This window comes from Heloderma suspectum, chromosome 12 (genome assembly GCF_057233095.1).
Source record: "Heloderma suspectum isolate Gila_16-S chromosome 12, 16-S_ref, whole genome shotgun sequence".
In the NCBI taxonomy this organism is placed as follows: Eukaryota; Metazoa; Chordata; class Lepidosauria; order Squamata; family Helodermatidae; genus Heloderma; species Heloderma suspectum.
The window spans coordinates 33412690-33438114 of record NC_139469.1 but is presented as its reverse complement, the minus strand read 5'-3'; the positions used below and the strand labels follow the sequence as shown (position 1 = coordinate 33438114).

The 25425-nt window shown below is 47.7% G+C and overlaps 1 protein-coding gene across 5 annotated transcripts in view; it reads right to left on the bottom strand.

Annotated features, from left to right (window-relative positions):
* Positions 1-25425, bottom strand: part of CHTF18 (chromosome transmission fidelity factor 18) — a 53057-nt gene that overhangs the window by 7301 nt on the left and 20331 nt on the right. For 2 of the 5 annotated variants that reach the window (XM_084818978.1, XM_084818979.1), the window contains exons 12-19: positions 24797-24890; positions 23006-23104; positions 21785-21915; positions 20112-20280; positions 18966-19190; positions 17730-17879; positions 13898-14028; positions 1406-1550 (exon numbers count right to left, since the gene is read on the bottom strand). In XM_084818978.1, the coding sequence (XP_084675104.1) occupies positions 1406-1550; positions 13898-14028; positions 17730-17879; positions 18966-19190; positions 20112-20280; positions 21785-21915; positions 23006-23104; positions 24797-24890 (1144 nt within the window). Of the gene's footprint in view, positions 1-631; positions 823-1405; positions 1551-13897; positions 14029-17729; positions 17880-18965; positions 19191-20111; positions 20281-21784; positions 21916-23005; positions 23105-24796; positions 24891-25425 lie in introns of those variants that run through there. The other 3 variants (XR_014785616.1, XM_084818982.1, XM_084818980.1) reach the window with 2 other exon arrangements.

Below are 25425 nucleotides of genomic sequence, written 5' to 3'. Positions count from 1 at the left end.
GGTTACATCACCATAATTGTCTGGCATCTCTGTTCTCCTCCCCTCATCTTGTCATGGTTTACCTCTAGCATCAGGCACTACTAAAAGGGGCAGCTACTGGGACCATGTTGCTGGACTCCACCTCAGAGTCCCCCAACATCTGGAGGGCCACAGGCTTTCCACAGCTGTTCTAGACCAAAGGCTTTTTGTTTTTAAAAAAATCTTCTTTGGGGAACCCTTCCCTGCAGAAGAGTTATCTATCATCGAACCCTGGCATGTTGCAAAGGATTCTAGAACGTGTTCTAAAGGTGCACGCACAATTCGCACCAGGTGCTGGCCAGTCCTAGTGGGACTCGCTGAGAACCCAAGACACACCCAACACTCCCCCGTGGGCTGTGTCTGTAGCAGGCACGGTGCTGGTGGTATATTTCAGGGCCAGATGCCCGCTATTGAGTGCCTTTTGTTGAGGAACACCTGATACGCTTCTAAAGAGCCTCAGACCTGTCTGGAACACTGCTTTAAAACAACTGATGTAAAACCACTGATGTTCCATCGCTTTTAGTACGTACCCAGCTGGGAACAAGTTGAAGCTCTTGTGGGAGCGTGGCCCACACGGCTTCCTAACTGGCTCTCCAGCTGAGACGGTGAGACAAACATCTGATACTGCTGTGACAAACGTCCGCTATAGCAAACCTTAGCCTTGACATCTGGCAGTGAGCAAAAGGTGCTCCAGAATCACCACCCTGGGCTCACCTGTTTTTGGCCAAAGCACAGACTGTGCTGAGTGCTCCTCTTGGTGGCTGGCAGCCACGTTTTTGCCTCAGGACTGCCCTCAGAATGACACTACATGGATGATAAAGAGTCTTTCTGGGGGGGGGAAACATGTCAGCTGCCAGCACCCAAGACAGAGGTTCAGCTGGCCTCTGCCCGCTGTCTGCCACAGCCAACCCACCCCCCATTTCATTGCATGCAAAGGGGGCAGTGAAATTGCGGGGGGGGGGCATTTTGCCTCAGCAGTAAACTGCTGAAACACCCCTTCCTCCACTCTGAGAGACAAAGCAGGCATTACTTTACATGTGTTATGTATTCCTTTCATTTTTCCTTTCGAGTAGGTGTAGGTCTCCCAATCTGGATCTTAGACGCCCTTCTAGGGTCCTGATTTAGATCAGGGGCCCTGCACCTACACTTAGGGTAAGAATGCTAGACAAACATTTAGAGTAATGTCTATTTTGGCCCTGCCTGTATTTGTGGATGGATGCTTTGAATTTATCCACCCCATTTCCATGTCTAAAGTTGGAGGTAGGTGGTGTGTGAGTGAAAGAGAGAGCAGTGTATTTCTAGACCGCATGTCTAGACCTAGTTCTTTGACCCACTTGCTCCAAAAATACTCTCCGCTGAGTCCTATGGGAGCTGCCATGCTGCTCACCTGCCCGGAGTTCTGGGCCTGAAACATGGCTTCTCTCCGCCTCATCTTCTCCATTTCAATTTCTCTTGCGATGAGTTGCTTTGCCTGGTAAGTCAGCGGTTTCCGAGCCGGGAGATCTGGGAACCTACAAACTTCTTCCATATTTCTAGTGTTTCCAACAGAACAGATCAGGGCAGCAGAATTATAAAAAAGCAAAACAATACCAAAAACTAAACACGCTCTCTCTCTCTCTCTCACACACACACACACTGATTCAACCAAACTTGATGTTGCAAAATATGATGGTACCGCTACAGAGCTGCTAAATTTGCAAAAGCTTTTGGTTGTTGTTTTTTTGCAACTTAGTAGATCTATGAACCTTTGGGGTGCGGAGGTGGGACACACCAAATAAAAACGAAAACAAATTGTTTCCCTTTGTGCAAAGAAAAGCCTTTTAAAAACAAGTGCTATTCTCTGCCCCTCCCCAATTCTCAAAGGGCAGACAACAACGATTAAAAGTGACCTGCAACACCTCACCCCACCCCAAAATCTATATGGAAAACTAGACAGCCAACATTTTGGCTGGTTTGTTCAATCTAAGGTATGACATTCTGTTGTCCCAGATTTCCAGCTTTCAAAACTTCCTTGCCAACACCACACAGCCGCTCCCAGCCCCACATCCGTGTGACCAATGCCCCAGTCATCACTTTAGTTAATTTTAAATAATTCTTTGCCACCTTTAAGGACAAAAGCCCTCCCAAGGCAGTTTATTATATAAACTGTTTAGTCCTATGCAATAATAAAACTGCAAAAAATAATAAAATTAATAAGCATCAGCAGCAAGCATCCAGCACAGCCAATACTAACATCTAAAACACAACCACAGCCAAAAACCAAGAACAGTCCAGGAAAGGGCAAAGAAAACAGGTCTTTCCCAAAAGCTTGCAATGACGGCTTGCTAAACTTTAACTACTTGCCAGAACCCTATTGCTGACACTTCCTTCCCACCAGCTATTGGGATGCTTGGAAGTATTCCATGTATACAAAACGGAGGGGTGAGGGGGAGAACATCCCCAAAAATAATATAATAAGATGCCAAGAACATCAAGTTTATTCCTAACTTGTCTAGATTTTCAAACTTGCAAGTTTGAGAACCCCAAATGTTTACTGTAAAACCATTTAAAATTTGAATGAAGGAAAGCGCAAGGATGCTAACCAATGCATGACTGGTGGAATTAAATGAGACACAGACACTCACAAGCCAGCTTGGTTGAACACTACCAGTTTATTAGTCTCCAATAGTTCCAAGCAGATACTTGGAAGGAAACCATTTTCCATACAGCAAATGGGAATAAAAAGAGGGCATATCTCCTTCCATGCCAGGGCCATCACTTCCTGAATGTGCCAAGCAAGCTGGAAGGAAATCCTGAGAAATGCTCCATTTCATCATTCAACCCTTGAACACAAAAAGTCTCATGAGAAAGTACCATTTCCAAGGGTGGATTTTTAACACCGAAATTAAGTTTGGAGATGGAAATGCTCCTCAACACTTTCATCTGTGAATTTGGATGGCTAATATTTTTGAAATATCCTCTGGGGTGTACTGACATGCAGCAAATATCTGATATTCACCACCAGCATTAGATTCCCAAAGAATCTACAGTCCGCACTAAATTATTTGAAAGATGATATCCAGCAGCTGTCAGATTTTGACTGTGTCTGACTTATGGTGTTACACAACAGGCCCCTTTTTGGATTCATGTGCTGGAACAAAGGGCTTATAAGGAAGTCAAAGAGTAAATCTTTGGTTCACAAGCTTTGGTTTTCTTTCCTGGAGAGAATAAAATTCTTGCTGCCTGGAGTCTGAGATCCAAACAATCATGCTGACAAAGCAGTGGTCAAGTTGTGGAACAATGGACTGGTCTGGGAAAAAGTTGAGTTCATTACTGCCCGCAGCTAGCAGCTCCATGAGTCTGGAGTGATCTCATGTGCCTTGATAATACTTAGGGTAACATCAGCTGCCTAAAACTATAGAAAACTGTTTTTGCAGGTTTCTGCCTGCCCAGTATATCATTCACCGATCCAGAACCCATTTCATTTTACCCACTGGTGAGGCTGACGCTTCACCATTTCCCCCATTTTAAAACATTTTCTCCACTTCCTACTTGGATTAATTTTCCTCTCTGGACTTTGCTGAGTCCTATACCTTGGAAGAGGTCACCTCCAATCTTCACCTGGGCCCACAGGAACCTGTTCTTCAGATCTCTGCTTAGGATAGGCTGATGTAGTTTTCCATTCCTCCCTTCTTTTCCTTAAAGGTTTGAACTACAGCACTATATAGTTGGAAACTTTAAAAATTGCATTTAAGTAGTTTGGAGTGGTGGGAGTTTAGGTGGAGCTAAGTAACTGTTTAAACTATTGCTAGTTTGGCCTACTAGAACTTTTGTAAGCCATAGCTATTTCATTTAATGCTCTAATATAATTTTCTAATAGGCCTCAGCAAGAGTTAAACTGCAGTTTACTTTGCACGGTGTAATCTTTGCATGTAACAGTCACACGCCTTTATGATTCATGGGTACAAATGTATTTTTTCTGTAATCATTACATGTTTCACATTTTACTTCTGCATGTGATGTTCTTTTACATTTACTTTTCTCTATAAAACATTCATATATTAAGAGTGCCTGTGTGGCATGTTTTCATTTGTTTTAAAAGTTGAAGGGCATTCACTGTTTTCCTGCTTGAGTTTTAAAATATGTTTTAAATATACTGAACTTTTACATAGCCTTGGGTCAGTCTTGGTTACACTCTCTTGTCCACTGGGGCAAAGTCAGAACCTAATTTTCATATGGCAGTCAGTATTTGACAATCGCGTAGAGCTCGTGTGCAGCTGGATACCAACATGTATAAGACAGTATCCAACAGCTGACTTGCTATAGAATTTAGTTAATTTTAATATCAACTTCTTGCGGCCAAAGACAGGATGATTTGGAATTTTGATTCCCAAATTCAGATGTCAAATTTCAAAATCAAAACCTGAATTTTGAGATTTTAAAGTTCACTGGGTTTGAAACTTTGTTTCAGTTTTACACTAAATTCAAATAATGCACACTTGTTAGCTTCTCTCATTATTTGGGTATGGTAAGTAGCAATATAAATGCTTCTAAGCGGTCTACAATGTCTAGTGTTCGTCTGATCAAATATCGAGAATCAAGTATCACATTTGACTACTCAGTACTGATGCCACAGATCATGGAAGGCAAAATATCCCTACCAAGTATCTGGTGAATAACTGGCATTGCCTACCTTGTCTCAGTTTGGAACACAGGGCATAGTTAAGCTACAGAATTCGCTAGCAGAAGATGTTGTGAAAGCCACCAGTTTAGATGGCATTAAAAGGGGACTGGACTAATTCCTGGAGGAGAAGGCCATCCGTGGCTACTAGTCCCGATGGCTAAATGCTACCTCCAGTGTCAGAGGCAGTGAGTCTATGTACACTATTTGGTGGGGAACACAAGCAAGAGGGAGCTTTTGCATTCGTGTCCTGCTTTCAGCTTCCCACTGAGGGACCCGGTGGGTCGCTGTGGAAACAGAATGCTGGACGAAATGGAGTCTTGGTCTGATCCAACACAGCTCTTGCGTTCTTATGGCCACATTTACTTTCAGAGTTTGTGACACCTATGACATTTCTGAGGCTGGCCCCATCAGCCAGTTGAGATGCACAAGGTTACCTTTCACAAACACGTCTTGTTTTTCACACAGCAAAAGTCAAGCAACTTTTTAAAATGTTTTCAAATCAATGCAAACAAGAGAAAAACTAAAACAGACCACTGTACCAGGTTAAGTCAGCCTTGCCCAACATGGTACCTCCCAGATACGTTGGAGCTGCAGCCCAATACAGCTGAGGTAAGGAGTGTTACGGAAGGGCAGAGCCTCGAAGGGTATGTTTTATGTCCCTAACCAGAAAAGTCCCAGGAAATCATCTACACAAGTAAACTGACAAAGACACAGAGCAAAGAAAGTAACACACATTGAAATGACTATGGCATGTTGTACAATGACCAGTGAGAAATCGCTTAACTATGTAATCCATCCAGACGGTCACCCTCAGGTTCCATCTGCTTTAGCAGAAGTTCAGTATGTCCAATATAAGATGTGGGTGGTATAACAGGGCAGCCTTCGACTCAGCGATCTTGTGCAATACGAGCAGCAGACTACAGTACAAGCGCAGGGCGAGAGTAGACGCAACGTATATTACTTTATATACAGTAATGACCAGATACCCTGCCAGCATTGCGTAAAGATCTCCCCAATACACACTTCGGCCATTTTCTCCTGAGTTGAGACCCAGGCAACAGGCTTGTGGGCCCTTTCCCCTGCAGCGCAAGCAGAAGAGAAGCACTGTGGCTGTCTGCTCCTGCGCGCAAGACACAGCAGAGGCAGCTGGCAACCGAGGCGCTAAACAGGAAGTGCTCTGCCAAATCTTCCGCTGCTGTTCAACCTGGAGAGAAAGGGTTAAAAAAAAGCCCTTCGCCCAGGTAGTGCTGGGGCAAGTCAAGGGTCGCCCAGCTCCGAATACGGCCCTTGTTAAAGATTAGCGGCTGACCAGGCTGTATGTTCAGGGGCAAGGACTGTGTTTGGACCGGGAGGGCTACTGCCTTTATGCCTGACAGGTTCTGATCCAGATCCAATCAGGATGGACCAGCTCTCACCTATGGACTCTAGCCAGGTCTCTAGAGACATCTGGCAAATCGATAGCCAAACCACAAGCTTGCTCTGGAGTGTACCCTCTCTGCAGAGAGGACCCAAGCATTCATGGCACACTTAAACAGATCTATCAAGGCTGATCCTACCCTGCGCAAAACACACGCACATTCAAAAGCTGCCCTCTACTTACAGTTGCACATCTGGGGGCTTGTACTGAACCCAATATTTTGAGGATCAATGGAGAGGAGGCTGGGAAAGCGCAGAAATGAATAAGGGAAAGAGGGAAACTTAGGGGTGGGGCAGGGGCCCTTGGAAGCAGTGGGCACCAGAAAATCAGACCTACTGAAGAGCTCACACCTAACCATGAATTTGGGGCTTTGGGGGCATCTACCTTTGCCTAGAAAGGGCAGGTAAGCTATTCATGACACACGAGGTAACTTTTTCAGACCCATTTTGTCCAGGATTTTTCTGATTACCTGCACATCCTGAGGGATAGAAACTTGCCACTGGGGTGTTTAATAAATAAAAAGCAAGCAAGCAAACATAGATTCTTAGATCCTGATCCTAATACTCATTAAACAGCAAGAAATGGTTAAAACCACTACAGGGACAGAAGCTGGATGTGCCAGATATTAACCAAATATTAGATAATTAATTTGGGCTAAGCAAGACGAAACCCACATTTCTTTCTGGGCTGTCATTTCACCCCATGTTACCTCTGGGTGTATATGAAAGAGAGACGGTGGGCATGCCACATCAGCAAGCCAAGAGGGATGCAGGCAGGGAGCAGAAGAAGCAGCAGCACTTTAATCCAGTAGTCTGCAAACTTGTGTGCCACGACAAAGAAGTCAATTAAATAACTGAAGAGGCCCCTGTAAGCCCAAAGGACCCCTCCCTCTGAACCTTACCCCCTCCTAATCAATCTCTACTGGGGGCAGGGAATTTGGTACTGCGTGTGACTGGATCATGCAGTCACTTCCAAACAGCGTGATCACCTCTCTGAGGAGTCTGCCGGGAACCTCTGCATGAGTCAGTGCTCTGGGCCTGCCTCCTTCAAATAATTTTTCAGAGGGGTATTATTTATTTTCCTTCTAATCAGAGGGCCTGTCCAGATGAAAAGACTCACAAAGAAACACAGGGTGATCTTCTGGCAGGTAACACGTACATTCTAAAAAGTAAAGCCTTCCAGGACTAAAGAATTCAATTTTAACTCAGGAAAAGGGAACTGTCCTGTAGCTATTTGGGGAACACTGCCCTAACCACAGCATTGTTGATGCATTAATCAATATTATTATTATGCATTAATAAGACAAAATCCTCGTGGCTCCAGACAGTGCATGCAAACCACAGCCTGCATTTGCCGTTGCAAAGCTTTGGAAAGGGGAGGGGGGAGGGGGAGCGCTCCCTCCACGAAGAGGAAAAGCCGAGCTCTCCGGTGCAGGTGATCTTGCTGCGTCTTTTCACGCGGCTGCATGCCTCGCACAGATGAAGAGAGTCGACTTTTCCACAGGCTGGTCTTTGGACTACTGCTGGCTCTCTTGGCGAAACCAGCCACCCAACTGCAGGAGCATCCTGAAGTAAACTCACACAATTGTTCTCACAGAGAACGCGCAGCGTTCCTTCTTCAGCGAGCTACCCAAATGCTGCACCTTTTCCTTGGGCTGGGCAAGACTATCTCAGCTTTGCAAAACACAGGCGATGGCACAGTGAGGCACCCCGTCTTGCCCCTAGGGCCAGCCAGCTGGAAGAGGAAGCCTTGACTCCTCTGCCTGAGCAAAGATGCGTTTGCTCCAAGGAAACACTGCCTGAAGTGCTCTCTCGGGATACCTTTTTCTTTCCAAAAACGGAGGCAAGGTTTTTGGCAGTTGTATTCACATCTACATCTGCCATTCCGCAACATCAAATGAGTCATGGTATGACGTGAAGGGTTGGTCTCCAGAACACTTCAGCCTTCTCCAGACAAAGGGGTGACTGCTCACGAAACCCTCACTGTTTGACGAAGCCCAAACCGTTGTAGCCATACTTCTCGGTTAAATTCCTCACCACGTCGTCTGCCGAGGACTGCTGGAGACTGGCCGGCAGGTAAATGAAGAGATAGATTAAACCGAGCAGGAGCAGGGCTATGACCAACGGCACCCCCCAGTCAGTAATGAAGAGAGTCTCCCAACAGCGAGCTTGAAACATAGGAGCAGCGGGCCGGGCGGCATCCTAGCAGCCTGCTGGGCAAGACAGCACCGGACACGTCTTCACGCCTTTCTGTCAAAAGCCAAACGGCAGCTGTTCTCCCTCCTGTAATCTGGTTAAGGCCAGCAATCTTGGCCTCGCACGAGGTCAGCTAGAGGCTCAAGCCCAGCAGAGACTCGGAGGAGGTGGTGGGCGAAGACTTCAAACGGGAGGTCCTTCCTGCTGTTCCTCCCAGGAGGGGAAAAATCCACACTTCTAAAGGCAAGGGGATGGAGAATCAAGAGGAAGGGAGGGGATCTCTGAAACTGTAATATATTCCTGGAAAGAGGCAGCAGTTCAGTGATACCAAGGAGACTGGGATGGGAGAACCAAAGAAAGAGAGTGGAAGCTGCGGCACAAACACGAAAACCGCTAAGCCCTTTGAATGAACGTAAGGGATTTGGAGCGAAATAACATTTCCGGCAGTATTAACCTTGGGCACAATTTTGCAGAACGGACAGCCATGTTTCTTGCTTTAAAAAAAATGTAACAGGGTGAGGTCAGGCACTGAAGAATACAGATGCACGGGTTCAAAGACAGATTCTCATGAAGGATGAAGGGCAAGGGAGCACACCGCCCAGTCTCCCAGCAGGACAGGTAGAGCAGAAGGCAAACGAACTCAACTCCTTAGGAATCCGGCTTATTTGAAGGCAAACGAACTCAACTCCTTAGGAATCCGGCTTATTTTTGGCATGAGGGTGAATATTTCTGATCAGCCATTCTGCCCGATTGCCTGAAATGAGTTACGAATTGCCTCCAAGCGACCGGGCTGCTGCACATTAGAAGTTAATCCCCCCGCCCCCGGCCCGTTTAGTCTATCAACATGCTACAAGTTGTTGCTTTTGATGTGGTGACCAGGGCTGGGCCATTCCTCAGAGCCAGGCACTGTGGGAGGGGTATCCCAGGCGACTGTCCCTGGAGAGCCTGCCCGCTGGCCTGCTCTGAGAGGATCCTCAGAGCGAGCGAAAGGGCGGGCGGCGGCGCATGGGTGCGGGGCGGGGCAGTGCGGCAGCAGGAGAGCTTGCCTTGGTGCTGGCTCTACACCACTGAGCTACGGCCCTTCCCTCCTGGTCTAACAACGACCCGGGCTGTGGGCTGGGAAGACATTACCAACACGATGCTCTAAGATTCCCCATATTCACCATTATTCTAGCAGGCCAGCTCTGCGAGCAAGTCGGCAAAATGTACGAGTCCACAAACATTCTTACTACCTTGTCTACCCACACATACCGACGTTAGCCTTTGGAGACTAACCGAAAAGCCAACTGAGATCTGTAATCATGACTCCCAAGTAAACGAAAGGCGATTTTTACTTGGCCCAGGTGATCAGAGCAATTTATAGGCCTGATAAGGGCCACCTTCCTTATTATGCTTTTGCTATAAGAAACAGGATGTAAGTGAAAGGGGAACGGATAACGTGACCCCAGAATGCTCCTCCAAACTACCTAGGAGTACCATGAAAAGAACCGACAGATACACAGGCATATGTGCATGCCGGTGTCCATAGGAAGAGACAAGACACACTGGGGAAAGTCAAAGAGGATCAAGCCTGATTAAGTGAGTGAAGCGGAAGTAATGGGGATCATGGGGTGTGGGGGTGGGAGGGAAAAGTGATGTGTTTAAAGTCAACATGCCAAGAAGCTGAAGAGGATATTTTCACCATCTGTTCAGGGAGGGCCAAAAACGGCACGTGCCTTTCCAGATATTTTGGCCAAGCGATAAGAGAGCTTAGCTGAATCCTTGAGTCTCTCTCCTGCCCTGATTATCTCTTGTCACATGGGGTGGCTAATAACCCCAGCAAGAGGTGGCATCTGTTTTTTTCTGAAAAGACTACCTGACAAAAGAACTTTGTAAAAACCACTTAAAAATGAAAAATGAAAAAAGGAGGAAGAGACATGCAGCTAGGAACTACCTGGGTTTTGCAGGTGCTAATGTCAGAGGCATCCAAAGTCAAAAAAGCAGAAAGCGATTAAATGTTGCGTCTCAGCAATTTTCTACAAAACCTGCTAATCTCTTCGGATCGGTAATGAGATTTCGGCTCAGAAGCACAGGCTCTCTCATGCCTGGCCATAAAACATAACAGAATATATGGCAAGTAGCAGCATTGCGTGTAGGCCATGATTCTACAGGAAAGGTGCGGAATATGATTTAGAGCACAGAATCCTGCTTCTTGGAATCTGTTTCAATTTGTACAAAGTTTCTTGTCCTCATGGCTGCAAAGATATGCTGGAAAGCCTGTGGGCCATGTCTGCTGAAAACTCACAGTCAAGGAGAGGATTACTGAGGAAGATTTCCAATGGATGGCTTTAGCATCTTTGCTCGTCTCATGACCAGCAAAACTGGAATAAAATAAGCAGCACTGCTCTGCCTTTCGCATCTTGTCGCAGGTTGCAGAACTCCACTTGTCTTGGCAGCAGCATCTGGACTGCTATAAAGCAGAACTTGATTCCCCGACACCCCCAGCACGGAGTTACACATTGGTCCTGGAAACGACACAAAAGGGAGGGAGAGGCCTGCTCCGAAGAGCAACCCAAGAGGGCCACCCGTGGCCTGATGGCTCATCTTCAAAGCCGGGGACACAAAGCGCTTCCGGCCAAAGGGTCGCTGCTGCAGCCCCCTTCCCCCCCCCCCCCGCATCTCTGCCTGTCTGGTAAGTAGGGCTGGTTGAGACGTTTTGGCGCCTTCACCAACACTCTTGGGGAGGGTTTTCCCTAAAAGGCAAGGTATAAATCTTTTAGCTAACTAACAAGTAATGAATAACTCTGGTCAGGCCGTCTGTCTATCCAGCCTGGTATGGGCTACTCGGACAGGCAACAGGTCTCCAAGGTTTTTGCTAATGGAAAACCTTTTAACTGTCTGCCACTCAGCTACAGCCCTTCCAGGCGCCTTGTACTGGGTCAGACCCTGGGTCCATCTAGTCCAGTCCAGTATTGTCAACACTGACTGGTAGCAGCTCTTCAGGGTTTCATGCAGGAGCTTTTCTAGCCCTGCCTGGAGATGCTGGGGATTGAACTGAGGACCTTCGGTAAGCAAAGCAGGTGTGCTCTGCCACTGGGTGTGCCTTCCCAGCATTTCACCTCCTACCTGGCAGGATTTGAGAAATGCATCCTAGGATCCCTCCCAATGCTGAATAAGAACGTAAGAACATAGGAAGAGCCCTGCTGGATCAGCCCGAGGGTCCATCTAGTCCAGCATTCTGTTCACACAGGGGCCAACCAGCTGCCCATGGGAAGCCTGCAAGAAGGACGTGAGTGCAACAGCACCCTCCTGCCTATGTTCCCCAGCAACTGGAGTACATAGGCACACTGAATCTTATACTGGAGGTCACTTATAGCCATCAGGATGAGTAGCCATCAATAGCCTTCTCCTCCAGGCCTTTGCCTAATCCCCTTTTAAAGCCATCCAATTTGGTAGCAATTGCTGCGTCTTGTGGTAGCAAATGCCATAGTTTAACTATGTGCTGTGTGACAAAGTCCTTCCTTTTATCTGTCCTGAATGTCCCACCAGTCAGCTTCATAGGATGACCCCTTTGGGTTCTAGTATTTTGAGAGAGGGAGAGAAATGTCTCCCTGTCCATATTCTCCAAACCAGGGATAATTCTGCACATGTCCATCATGTCTCCCCCTGCCCTCCTTTTTTCCAAGCTAAACAATCCCAGCTGTTGAAACCTTCTCTCGTAGGGGAGATGTTCCAGCCCCTTGATCATTTTAGTTGCCCTTTCCTGCGCGGGATGCTGGGGCACGACTCCTACCACAGGGGTCGGCAGATGTCAGACTTGCGGATCTATTTTGTCTCTTACTAGAACGTTACGGTCTAACAACCAGAGCCAGGCCTGGAATGATGGCACAGTGTGCAGTCAATCATCTCCTGCCCCCGCAAACCATGCACAGGGATACAGTATATACAAATCTACATGGGAGTAAGGGGAGATCAGGGACACAGACACAACAGTCTAAAACCAGTAGAGCTGAGCAAAGACCTCATCATAAGCAACCTATTAGTATTCCTATATTACACATGAGGAAGAGAGAGGCAATAAGCACAAGGCCAGCCATGACACAGGCTTCTTTTTCTTGCAATTTTACTTGTCAAAGTACTGGGAGTCAGAAAACCTCAGAGATCTACTGTAAATCACCCAGAGATCTACCAGTGCATCCTGATCTATCTTCTGGCCGCCCTTGTCCTAGATCATGTGGGCATACAGCACACAGCTTATTTTATTTATTTTAATGTAATTATTACATTTCTATAGCACCCAACAGCTGAAGCTTTCTGGACGGTTCACAGCTGCACTGGCCTCCCAAGCACCAACTAGGAATCGCAAAACTGGGACAGAGACTCAAAACTAGGACAGCAAAACCAAACCTGGGGCATCCCTCCTTACAGTAAGGAGAAAACTGCACAAGATATTGCCTTGGTCCACCACTCCATTGAGTAGCCACTATTATTTGGGCTGATTCACACATGTATGGTCAACACAGGCCGGGTCTAGCCCACCTAGCAGAATCAAGGAGTTGCAATAGACTCTACTACTTCAGAATACAGCTGTGGGATGCCACTTTTGAATGCTCCCCTACATAAAACTCCCTGCAAACAGAAAACTAGCCAATCAAGAGGAAAAGTTTCCAGCCCAGTTGTTTTCCTGCTGTCTGTTTTCCACTTACAGGAATTTACATATTATTTATTTATTTAAGATATTTCTTGGCTGCCTTTCAGGGCAGAAGCCCTCCTAAAGCGGGGCACAGCAATAAAACACATAAAATTGGTATGATATTAAAAATGATAAAAAACACAATAAAAACAGTAAGAGTACAATAGAAACCAGCAATAAACCCAACACCAAAAACAGCAACAAAAACAATCATATCAGGAGAAGGCCAGAGTGAAATAATATGTTTTCAAGGCTTTCCTGAAAGCTTGCCATGTTGGAGCATGGCGGACTCCTGATGGCAACTTATTCCAGAGGCGTGGGGCCACTGCAGAGAAGGCCCTCACATGTGTGGCTGCCCACCTGCCTGCTCTCACAGGTGGGCAAACGAGAAGGACCTCTCTTGCTGATCTTAATGTGCAGGCAGGCTGATATGGGTGAGCCATCCTTGCGGTAATTTGGTCCCAAACATATGAGCGCATTCAGAAATGCCCCCCCCCCCCCCAAATTTCTTCAGTAATCTAAAGTGGCACAGTCTACTTTACCCCTTTAGGATTCTAGCACCTTGTCCTCCTGCACAGTGTCTGACCAGGTCCCGGTGACAGCAACATTAATCAATGAACTGCATGCGCGGAACGCAAGAGATCAAACGCCGCTAACAGAAGATTTGTTTCCACGATTTTCATGGGAAATGAAAATGGCAATGTTTGTCAAGGGAGGTGGTTCACACTCACCTTCCCCAACCTGGAGGCCTCCAGATGTGTTGGACTACAACTCCTATCAGCCCCAGCCAGCACGTGCCACCAAGTTGGGGAAGGCCAGCTTACACCATCGGCTGCCAGGCACGAGCAGTGTGGAATCGCCTCCCAGCCAGGGGTTGCAAGAAGTCTGCCTCCTGCACAGGGGCGTGTGTGAGAAGAGTGGGGGGCACTCACGGGTCAAGCTTGTAGACGTACTGCCCGTCGGGGGTCCGCTCCTGGTGGTATGTCAGATTATATGCCAGCATGGTGGTGATCAGCTCTGCCAACTGCTGCTTCTCTTTCCGGCTGTACAGCTGGGTGTTTACCTGAAAACGATGAACGGCGTGAAGGAAGTACGCAGGCGTCTCTCTCTCTCTCTCTCCCTTCCTCCTGCTACTAGAACTCAGGGGAACACTTGGCAATGTATTACGGCCGGCTGGCTTAACAAATGTATTACGGCCGGCTGGCTTAACAAAGACGATGGGCTGGACCAAGAAGGCACAAACTGGGCTGATGGAAGCAAACGTCCCCCTCCTGTCCTCCCCACAGCAGCCCCTCCAGCCCCTGAAAATGCTACACAGAGTGCTGGAGTGAGCTGTGGTTCAGGTGAAGGGGAGATCCCTGAAAACCAGGCAGAAGCACCTTCTGTGAATGGAGCCCTTCCCTCAACGGAAGGCTAACCCTGGCTCTAACTCAATTGTTTCCCTGACCTTGATACACTCGAAACCGCTTGGAAAATCATCTGTCCATGTCATCAGACTAAGCAGCGAGGTCAATCGTGCCACCCCATTTCATCTGATCAGAACTCCAGGGAAGAAAGTTCTCCTTGGATTGGATCACTCCCCTCCCTGTGTGTGCCGAGGAATGAGAGCTCTCCTTGGATTGGATCACTCCCCTCCCTACGTGTGCCGGGGAATGAGAGTGCACCTTACCTGTCCGCCCAACGGGCACAGCCATCCCGCCTCTGGTGGCACCAGCAGTTCACGCAGGAGCGCAACATCCCAACGCATACAGCCCAACACACCAAGGCTCAGACCGAATGAATGACTGATTCCTGGATTCTAGCTGGGAAATCGCCTGTGTTTAAATGCACCTCTGCACGGAGGGCCCTGCTGGAACAACGTCCCTGCATGAACGGTCGGTGGCGCCAGAGATGGGGCAGGCCTGCTGGCTGGCTAGTGAGGAAAGATGCACTGTTACTCCTGTTCCCCATCACAAGGAGTGGAGAATCAGTATAAAGCCGCCTTTCCCAACCTGGTGCCCTCCAGATGTGTTGGACTACAACTCCCAGTATCTCCCAGCCAGCTACTAAGAGCGGAAGTCCAACACATCTGGAGGGCATCAGGTTGGGGAACGCTGCATCATCCCAACCAGCTCCTCGCCGGTGGACGTTGGAAAGATGTTACCTTTGGCAGGATGTTACAGAAGTCCCACACAGACGGCCAAACTATTCTGGAGCGCGCACTTTCACCTGGGGTCTTGCAGCCAAGTAGGAAAAATGTTTGTCTGCACATGCACTTTGATCAAGTGGTAACTCATGATGCAGAGACACAGTAAGCTGGTCACGGAGCCTATACAGACGCCTGAACCATCTGGTGAGAAGCTCTCTCACTCCAGAGCAGCCTTCCCAAACCCACCCAGTGCCCTTCAGATGTGTCAGGACTACAACTCCTATCCTCCCCAGAGACATGGCCAAGTAACCTGACCATCTGTCTCACCCAGCCATGTAAAATGTTCTCTTTACATCACCCATCAGATGCAGATTAGGGGCTGTCTTTATTCTTTTATTGTTATTTTTAAATTTGTTTTATGATTGTTTGAACTAATTTTTTATTTTAAATTTTGGTTCTTATTATTGTTAGCCGCCTTGACCAACACTTCCTTGGTGGGACGGCAGGGCATACATCAAATCAAATCACTCAGCTATCTTTTGCCACTGACAGTGAGTTTCAACCAAACAGTACACGAACTGCCCACAGAGCCAAGAGCTCCAGACCACTCCAGCAAGCGAGCCAAGCCCCATGCTGCAAAGACAGACAGAACTCATTGCTGCCCATGCCACTTTCCAATCTGGTGGGCGAAGGGATATTCAACTTCAACACCCCCAAACGATGTGCTTAGATCACAAGAGCGAGCAGTGACCAGCCACGCACATACCCTGACCTGAAGGGCACTGAATGTCAACACCAAACGAGTTTGGGGACCAAAAGCAAAGCGGGGAGGGAAGGAAAGGAAATCGGTTGTTGTATTTCCTGCACAGATCTCATCCACAAAATTAATTTTCTCGCTTCAGGTCATTCTGGAAGATACACTCCTGCCAGGATGGCTTGCATAACTGTCCCCTTTGGCCTTGTATTACAGGAAGGCCATCTGAGGTAAAGCTCGGACAGAAGGGCCAGGACTATCGGTCCACCCGGGATGAGAGGACGTCCTTCACTCGCTGTGTCAGGAACGGTCAGCCAATCCTCACGAGGCAAATGAAAGCAGCAGCTGATGAGTGACACAGGCCCAGCGTTCTGAAGGCTTACGAACAAGATTGCACCGGGCAAGCTACACCTTTGAGAATGGGGTGAAACTCCGCAAATGCTGGGAAACCACCAAATGCCTGGCGATCGGGGAAGGGGGTGTGGCAGTCTGGGGAACCCCAAATCCAGATTTGGCCCCCAGGTGGGCCGGATTTGGCTCCTGAGTGTGACGTTCTGCACCTCTGATTGGAGGGGGGGGGGGCACACGCTCTGCAGGCCTGGTAGGTCCCAAAGGGCATCGTCAGCTAGCCATGAAGGTTCTTCTCTATCACTGAGAGATTACAAGGGCGTTACAGTGTTAGTACGACAGGGTCTGCTCACAGGCTTATAATCTTTAGGAAGCCACCAGGGAGAAGAGGGTCAAGAAGGCAAGCAATGAGAAGTATCAGGAGGAGTTCAGCAAGTGAAAAGTGGAAGGAGAACGCAAAATAGGGAACACTGAAGAGAAAGAGTAAGCGAAGGAGGGGACTTGAAAACAAGCACGTTTACATTGCAGAAGAGGGCAAAGGGCACCAAAAGAAAAAAGAGAATCAAAGGACCGGGTCTGGAAAAACCAGATAAGCTGCAGAATTCAAAATGGAAGACGGGCAACAGAAGGATTAATTGTCACATGCTGTGGGGAAGGCCACTGGCACAGATGACTTTAAGGAAAGGATCAGGCATCTACTTCCCTTTCAACTGCAACCTTCTCCTGGGCATCCTGCAAGGGAGGATGCGGCCGTTCAGGCCTTTGGGTCTTGCCCAGCATACTAAGCAGTAACTAGAATGCTACAGGCCAGTGAGGGTGCTCAGGCGTGGTCATCATGCACTCGTGAGACACTGTTGACCAGCAGAAATTTCCAGACAGTCTTGATACGCAGCCTGACATGAGGAATGCTTTAGGTCTAGTTGTCATTCAGACGGGCTGCACCACTTCAGACGGTCTTAAGACCCACAGCGTACTGAGATGGCAAGCTTGTGTCTGGGCTGGACCACTTCGGTGCAGGCGAGGGCTTACTTGACTGAATGCTCTACCATACAAAATTTAAAAGCCATGCACGTAGAGGACTAGCATGTCAGGGAGAAGGCTACCCTGCAATTCTTCCCCCTGACATGCTGGTTTTCTTTGAGCAGGGATCTTTTATTTTTTGAATACCGTCCAGTGAGCCCCGCCTGCAGTCTGCACTGGTACAGCCCAGACACAGACTTACCATCTCAGTGCAACGTAGGCCTTAAGAGAAGAGTGGCACAAAATATCTTATCATTCTAAGGGACTGCACCATGCTGTCTTCAGTGACAGAGCCCAAGACCATATAGCCTCTTGCTGAAGCCGCTGGGGTGCAACTCCTGGAATGTGCATGGCTCAGGGCACCCTCGTGAGCCACGCGTTCCTTCACTGGCACCCCAACAGCCACTCACGTTGCCTGCACAGCTGGTCCAGTCCTGCTGGTTGCTGTCCCACAAAAGGAAAACCAAGAACTGACAGCCCCGCTCCCACCCGCTGCCCACGAGGAATCCCTTACCGGTCTCAGCTTTGGCGAGATAATCTCCAAGAGGAGGCCAAGAGCCTCCAGGACGAGGGACTGGGGCCCAGTGCGGCTGCGGGAGGTGGGCGTGACCCCGGATATCATGGACGCCACAAGGTTCTGCATCTGGGTCAGTTTCGTCAGGGCCTAAAGGAGATGGAACCCGTGAGACACCAAGTCAGAAAAAGGCAACCAAAATGATCAAGGGGCTGGAGCAATTCCCCTATGAGGAAAGATTACAACATCTGCGACAGTTTAGCTGAGAAAAAAGCAAGTACGGGGAGATGTGATAGAGGTGTACAAAATTACGCATGGCATGGAGAAAGAAGATACGATGACATTTTTCTCCCTCTCCCATAATACAAGAACCCACTGGGGTCCTCCCATGAAGCTGACTGGTGGGAGGTTCAGGACAGATAAGAGGAATGACTTCTTCATACAGCGCATAGTGAAACTATGGAATTTCCTACCACAAGATGCAGCGATGGCCACCAATTTGGATGGCTTTAAAAGGGGGTTGGACAAATTCCTGGAAGATAAGGCTATCAATGGCTACTAGTCATGGTGGATGTATCTTACCTCCAATACTGGAGGAAGTTGTTACTGCACTCATGTCCTACTTGTGGGTCTCCCACAGGGAGAATGCTGGACAAGATGGACCCTTGGTCTGATCCAGCACTGCTCTTCTTATGTTCTTAAGTCTCCAAGAGTACTTTATCACCATGATCTAGAATGCTGACAGTCAGTGCAACTTATGGGAGAGACATGGAAGGTCAGTTTGGCTAGTAAAACTGAAATGGGCAGCTGCCTTCTAACAGGTTAGACTATTTGTCATCTAGCCCGATATTGCCTACACTAATGGGCAGCCATGGCTCTCCAGGGTTTCAGGGAAGGGTCTCTGTCAGCCCTACAAGGAGATGCCAGGGATTAAACGTGGGACCATTAAACGTTAATGGATGAAATGTGCCAAGCAGCTGCTCTACCAGGGAGCGAAGATTCCTCCCCTGCACAGGTATTTTGCAAACTGGTAGATCAAAGGCCAAGGAGGTAATGAAGCCAAAGCAAAGAACCCTGGTGAGAAATGCAAGGCATGTCTCCAGTTCATGAGGTACTGGGAATGCTACTAGTCATCTTACATGCGGGCACACAAAGAAAGATGTCCAACACTGAGCACAGTCCTGCTTCCCCACCCACCCACATCCCCGCCCCTGACCGTTTTCTCTGGATACATGCCTCGTGCTGGCTGTTGGGATAGGCCAGTCTGGGAACACTGGAAGCAGCGAAGAGCAAGTGGAAAGAGACCGGGAGGAAGGGCAAGTATCGCATGAGCTGGAAATTCTGGCCATGCATGATTGTCCTGTTCAATAGATCCGAGAAGCCCAGCCATTCCAAGGCCAGGCAGATTGAGCCAAAGCTGGAATCCTTCACCTTCATGTTTAGGAAGTTGTCATATAAGCCCTGCAAGGGAAGTGGAATCAAATGTCGACCCATGGTTTTGGCCCAAGTACAACCCCCAGCCACCGCACTATCAGGCATTCTCTGTGACTGCCCCATAGAAGCTTCTAAAGGGGTCGCCATGTTAGTCTGTCCTACAAAGTCTTGCAGCATCTTGATGATTAAATAAGTGTATTATGGCATAAACTTTTGTGGACTGCAGTCTATGGCTTTTCAACCCCAGGAAATTTACCAGAATCAGAGCCTGAGCCACTTTCAGAATCAGTAGAGGTCTTCGTCATCTGAATTAGCTTTTGAAAGATGGGGTTAAGCAAGAATCAGTGTGCAATTTCAAAATCCATACATTTCATTCTGAGTTTAATTATGATTTGATATACCTCTGCTTTAAAGTATAATAAGTCGTTTCAAGCTCTTGGGAAGGCTGGGCTGGCCTGTATATTGGCAAAAAACGGTCACTTGCCAGTAAGTCCTGCCAAAGACATCGGCGGAATTGTTTTCCTGGTGGGGTGTGGATGAATTTTGCATTTTGATCTTATTATTACTATGACTTGCTATTTGTACAGCACTATCAGCAGAGTTCCAGCCCAGAAGACAGGGGGTCCTTGTCCCCAAGAAGCTTACAGTCCAAGGTCAACAGTGGGGAAGAAAACAGAGAGCTGAAGGTGAGAGTAGCAAGGGGTTTATATGAGTAAATGCAGCTACACTTCAGCTCCATTTCAGATGGGAGAAGACAACAACAAAAGGGAAAAGCAGGAGGAGAAAGGAAAATGCAAGTTTTGAAGAGGACTGTAAAGGGGGAGGGAGGGAGAGAGAGAGAGAGAATAGGTAGGTAGGTATTTTGGGAAGGAGTTCCAGGCATAAGAGGCTGAATTAACCATCCAAATCTTGGCTGCAGGCCTCCAGTTCAAATAAAAAATGAAGTACCTGGCTAAGCTTTTCATGTTCTCCAGAGGATGCGGTGAGGTGCAGGATGTGATGGAACCTTTGGGTGGCGGCATTAACGGAGGATCTACCCGCTGCCACACCAAACAGGTCATCACTCCCACTGGTGCGGAGGTCGGTGGGGACTGAAGGGTCCATTCCTATCCTCTGCCTAGGACAGGAAAAGGAAGTGCCAAGTTAAGAGGTCATGCAGGACGGAGTTATGCCGATAGTTGGGGGGTAGGTGGGGGTGGCAGTCAAAGAAATGATGGAAAAACCAACAGGGCATTTAGAGATTTGGGACACAAGACATTAAGAGGTGCACCAGACTGCAGGTTTTATGTATGTGCGCACGCGTATGTGTATGCATGTCTCAGGAGCACTTATGGTCGCATGTAGTGTTGCAGCACCCACCCTCTGGAACGCTTGACCAGATGTCATGAGATGGGCACCCACAGTTCTGACGTTTGGATGTCTTCTTAAAACTCAGCTCTTCACACAGGCTTTCCCTGAAGTGTGACCTACCCAGCTATGGTCTGTAGCACATGGCAGAGAGTGCAGTTTTAATGAGGATTCACATTTTTATTATTCTGTTGTTTTCATTTATTACATTTCTATACCACCCAATAGCTGAAGCTCTCTGGGCACTTTAAAAGATTTATTGTTATACTTGATTGTTTTGATGGTATTACGTTTTATAGCCGTCATTTTGATACCTCTGTGAAAACGGTATATGAACGCGAGTAAACAACAAGAACACACATCAATTTGGCCATCCAACCATCTCCAGGGATGCATAAGGGAAGGAAACGGACAGCCAAAACCTCTACGGGATTAAAGATCCAGTGTGGGATCATGGCCACTGGTTTTTGCTCCCCAAATGCTCAGCAGCTGAGGCACAATTGTCCAAATGAGAAGGGGAGGTGCTCTCCACTCGTACATCTCCACACAAAAGGCTTGCGTAGAGTGAGGAAGAGAAAGAATTGCCTTCTGAGACGCACAGCGTCTCTGTCTCTCTCTGTGCAACCCACTGTTCTAAGCAGGCATCCCTATTTGAAGGACATAAGGCCAGTGACTCGTGCTGCCTCCTCTCAGGAACGGAGGCAGGCAGGCAACTCTGCTGGGTCTGTAACAGCAGTGATAAGCAGGCAGAAGCCAGGCCAGGCCAGCCTGGAGAGATCATGCAGAGAGCACAGCAGGCCTCAAACAGAAGAGGCTACTTGGTGGGTCTCTGCACTATTCATTTATTCAGCACAGCACACAAGCAGTTGTCCCACAGCATGCTAGTTTAGGAAGGCCCATTTAAATTTTTTTGAATACCAGTAACAAGTACTGGACACGCTTGGTCACCAGCCTGGAAAAACAAATTAAAACAGAAAGAGGGAAGAGGGCAAAGATCAATCAATCCCCAGAAACAAAGTTCAAGAAAGCCTCCCAAGTGTAATTTTTACAAAGATCTCACACTGTTCCACAGAATATAGATAAAAAACTTATTTCTGCAAATACAACTTTAATTTCCAACGTTTCTTCCAGTCTCAAAATCTGGGGTATGTTTGTTCTTGCTTTGATACGAAAGATGTACCAACATCGTTTTTGGCAGGAGTGGCTTGAAAGTAGTTTCCCTTGGCTTGGAAACAATTTATTGAGCAAGACAAACAAAATCTCTCTGCTCTCACCTCTGCATCTTTGGGAGCTGGAAGATCTCCTGCCAGATGGAAAATAGCCCTTTATTCTGGTCTTTTAAGCCAACCTTTGCAGTCTGAACTGTCCTCATGTTCAGTTCTTTCTTGCCTCGGCTGTGCAGGAACTTGAATGAACAAAGGGAGATTTGAATCCACACAAAAGACAGAAGGCGATGCGATTCCACGGGATATTGGCGCGCCTTATCCAGGGTTGGGTGTACATAGGAAGATTCTGAGCAAGCACAGGATGCAGAATTTGGGTGCAGAATTTACCTTCCTGAGAATCACAACTTCCATTCCTCGAAGGCAGCATAATGGTCAATGGCCATGCTGACTGGGAATGATGGGTGTTGCAGTCCAACACATCTAAAGAGCAGCAGGCGGGGGAAGGCTGACCTACTGTGTCCATGTTAGAGGTCAGATCCAAAGTAGGGATAATAGCCAGTCCACCAGTCCACGTAGTTCTTTGTCCCTCCCCAGGACTAGTAAAAGCAGAATATGTGATGCAAAAGAGGGGAGAAATGCAGAATCATGCGAAGTAAGGAGGAAAAGTCATGCTGATTCCGATATTTTCGCCGATACAGAATTCACCCTTCCTACCTCTGTGTTCTCCCCCACTTCCCAGCTCACACACCTGCTCGCATGACAGGTCTCTATCTCCCTTCCACCAGCCTTCACCTTTACTCAGGCAAGCCCTCTTCCCATGCCTGCCCTGAACCACTCCCTTGCACCCAGTGGAGACTGGTGGCTCCAATGTCAGCAGGGCAGTGAGTCTGCTCTGGGTTTTACTTAGAACTCCAAAGGAGCTATCCAAGGTGATGAGCTACCTTGGATAGCTTCTTTAGAGTTCTGACTGGTTCTGACAGAAACTCAGAGTGGATTCATCGGCCCAGTGACATCGGAGCCACTAGCTTCCACTGCTTGCACCTTTCCTGTTCTTGGTTATCTTCCCTCGCCAGTTCCCGTTCCCGTGTGCTGCCCCTTCCTTGAACCCCATCCTTCCCCTTGGAAGAAGGGCATCCATCTATTTATGCACATTTGCTTTGACCTGCCCCCAAGACCTTGAAAAAGGAAAGGGTAAAAGAAGGTGAACAACGGAAGGGTAAAAGAAGGTGGACGTTTGCAAAGCATCATCCGTCCCTGCTTTCAACATACAGGGGCTGGGAGGGTGGGGGAGGGGAAAGGGAAACCAATACCACCAACACTGTGACTTACCTGCAGGGTGTTAATGCAAGAGCGAATGTCATTCTCTGCCTTTTCACACAAGGCCATGAGTGCCCCTGTGTCGGCTTTCATCCCCTGCCTGACAGAAATCTGAAATGCAGAGAGTTGCATATTAGCAGCCCTATTCAGTCATGCTAAACCTGAATAGGCTAAAGACACGAGGGGAGGGAGCGCTCCAGCCCCGTCCCTCTCCTTCGCTGGGTTTCGCTGCCCTGGAAAATCAGGGTTCTTAATTACATGGAGAGTCCCCGCGGAGACAGGAAGCTCTTCAGACTGCTTCCCTCCACGCAGAAGGATGCCGGAGGGGGGCCGGGTTGGAGCGGTCCTCTCCTCACTTGCTCATTCTGCATGGAAGATGGCTGCCTGAAGAGGGCTAGCAGCCGCCGCACATATCGTCTTGCAATTATGCCCATGGAAGTTATTAGCTGAGTTACATCACCACAGCAGTTGGCATGACACATAGAGAAGAAAAAGAAATTATCTTGATTACTGCTCAGGCCAAAAGCACACTGAACCAGCGTGTTTTTGCCGGGTGTCTGAGCACCAACAGGGAGATGGCAAGCCAACCCTCTAGGAGTAGAGGGTTCCACAGTGTAGGGCTGGCACCAACATGGCCCTAGCCCAACGCGGCCCTAGCCCTTAGACAATGGAGAGACACAACACGGGGCCTCCATCAAGGACCTGAGCGAGCCAGTAGGATCGTAAGCTGCCTGTTAGCTACTGAGCCATGTTCAAGGTTTTGCTCTTAATGTACAAAGCCCTAAACGGCTCAGGACCACGACACCTAGCTGACTGTCTTCCTTTATGCCGTCCCTGTGATCTTCTGAGGAGGCCATATTGACTGTTCCGTGCCCAATGGAATGTTGCCACATAGCAGCACGCAAGCAGGCCTTCTCAGTGGTGGCACCATTCTTTGGAATACTCTCCCATGTGAAGTTCAAGAGGCAGAAGTAGCAGCTAGTTTTAAACACCTCTTGAAAACACACTTGTTCACATAGGCTTTCCCTGACCTGCAAGGGACTCTGCTCCCACCCTATTTTACTGTTTATCATGTTGTAATGTTTTTAATATTTTAATGTTTTTAATTATGTATTTTTGTTTTTATATTCTGTTGTACTATATTGTATTGTGAACCACTCTGGGATTTTAATATATTCAGTGTTATGAAATATTATAATAGATTATAAATAAGATAATCAAAGGAGGGCTTGCTGGTTGTACTGCAACTGCAGATTGTCATCTGATGGCAACCCAGAAGTGGGCCTTCTTTGTGGTGGCACCCACCTTATGGAGTGTCCTCCCCCTTGGTATCTGGGAGGTGAAACTGTGGGGTGTTTTAGGTACCTGTTGAAACCCGGTCTCTTTACCCAAGCCTCCTATTAATTGCTGTGCTTTTAGCTTTGGTTTTAAATATTTCAAACATTTTAACTGATGAGTTTTTGCATTTATGATGATGTATTTTAATCCCTGATTCTGTAAATTGCTTCGAGTTATCTTTGGATGTGGTAAGCCATATATTATAATAATACTAGCGATGATGATGATGATGATGATGATAATAATAATAATACTAATAATATTAGAGATAAATAATTTGCAGACTAAAGGGTAAAAAAGTTAACCAGCATTTGCCAAGTTGCGCTGCACTGCTCACCTGCAATTTTGCTCACCATAAAAGAACCAGGTGGGTGAATATTTAAATGCTCACATGTACAAAGTTCATGTTGCCGAGAAAATGGTCACGAGGGAGGAGAAGAATAAATGGTTTGGGTTTGTGCCTACCTCATGCAGCCTCTGGACCAGCCTGGAAGGAGATGTTGAGGGGAAGTTGAGAAGAAAGGCCTGCGGCCTCAGCAGCCGCAGAGAAGGGACATACCTAGAAAGCAGAGACAGAGAGGTGTATCTTGATCAGCCCGACAGGAGCAGTTCTGAGGTAAACAAGAAGATGCTGCCAGGCCCCGGCTCCCTCAGGCCCTGCTGGAGTTGAGTCAGAAATGCTAAAGGCCAGCCGCACATTCGCATTCTGGACATCGTAGGCATGCTGGGGACTGAAGATGTGGCTTCCAGTGTGGAATATATTGATTCTCAACCTCGACTATCTTTCATATTGATTGCAGTGCATGTTTCCAGCCATCATCGTGGTGGTTGTGCGACAGCAGGACCAGGGCCCAGAGGTGGCCTGGACTGAGAGGAGAGAGGGGTGGTGGCTTCCGGTCGAGGGCAGCGGACAAAAATCCAGGAGCCAAGTGGGGAAAACAACACACACGCACAAATCCAGAATTGCAGTTTTCAGAACTGGAGATGTCATAACGGAATGCTCAAATTTCAGCTTTAAAAAATAGTAAGACTGCTAGATATTAGAAAAATATTCACTTTAAAAATTTTAGGAATATTAGACTAAAAATATTAAA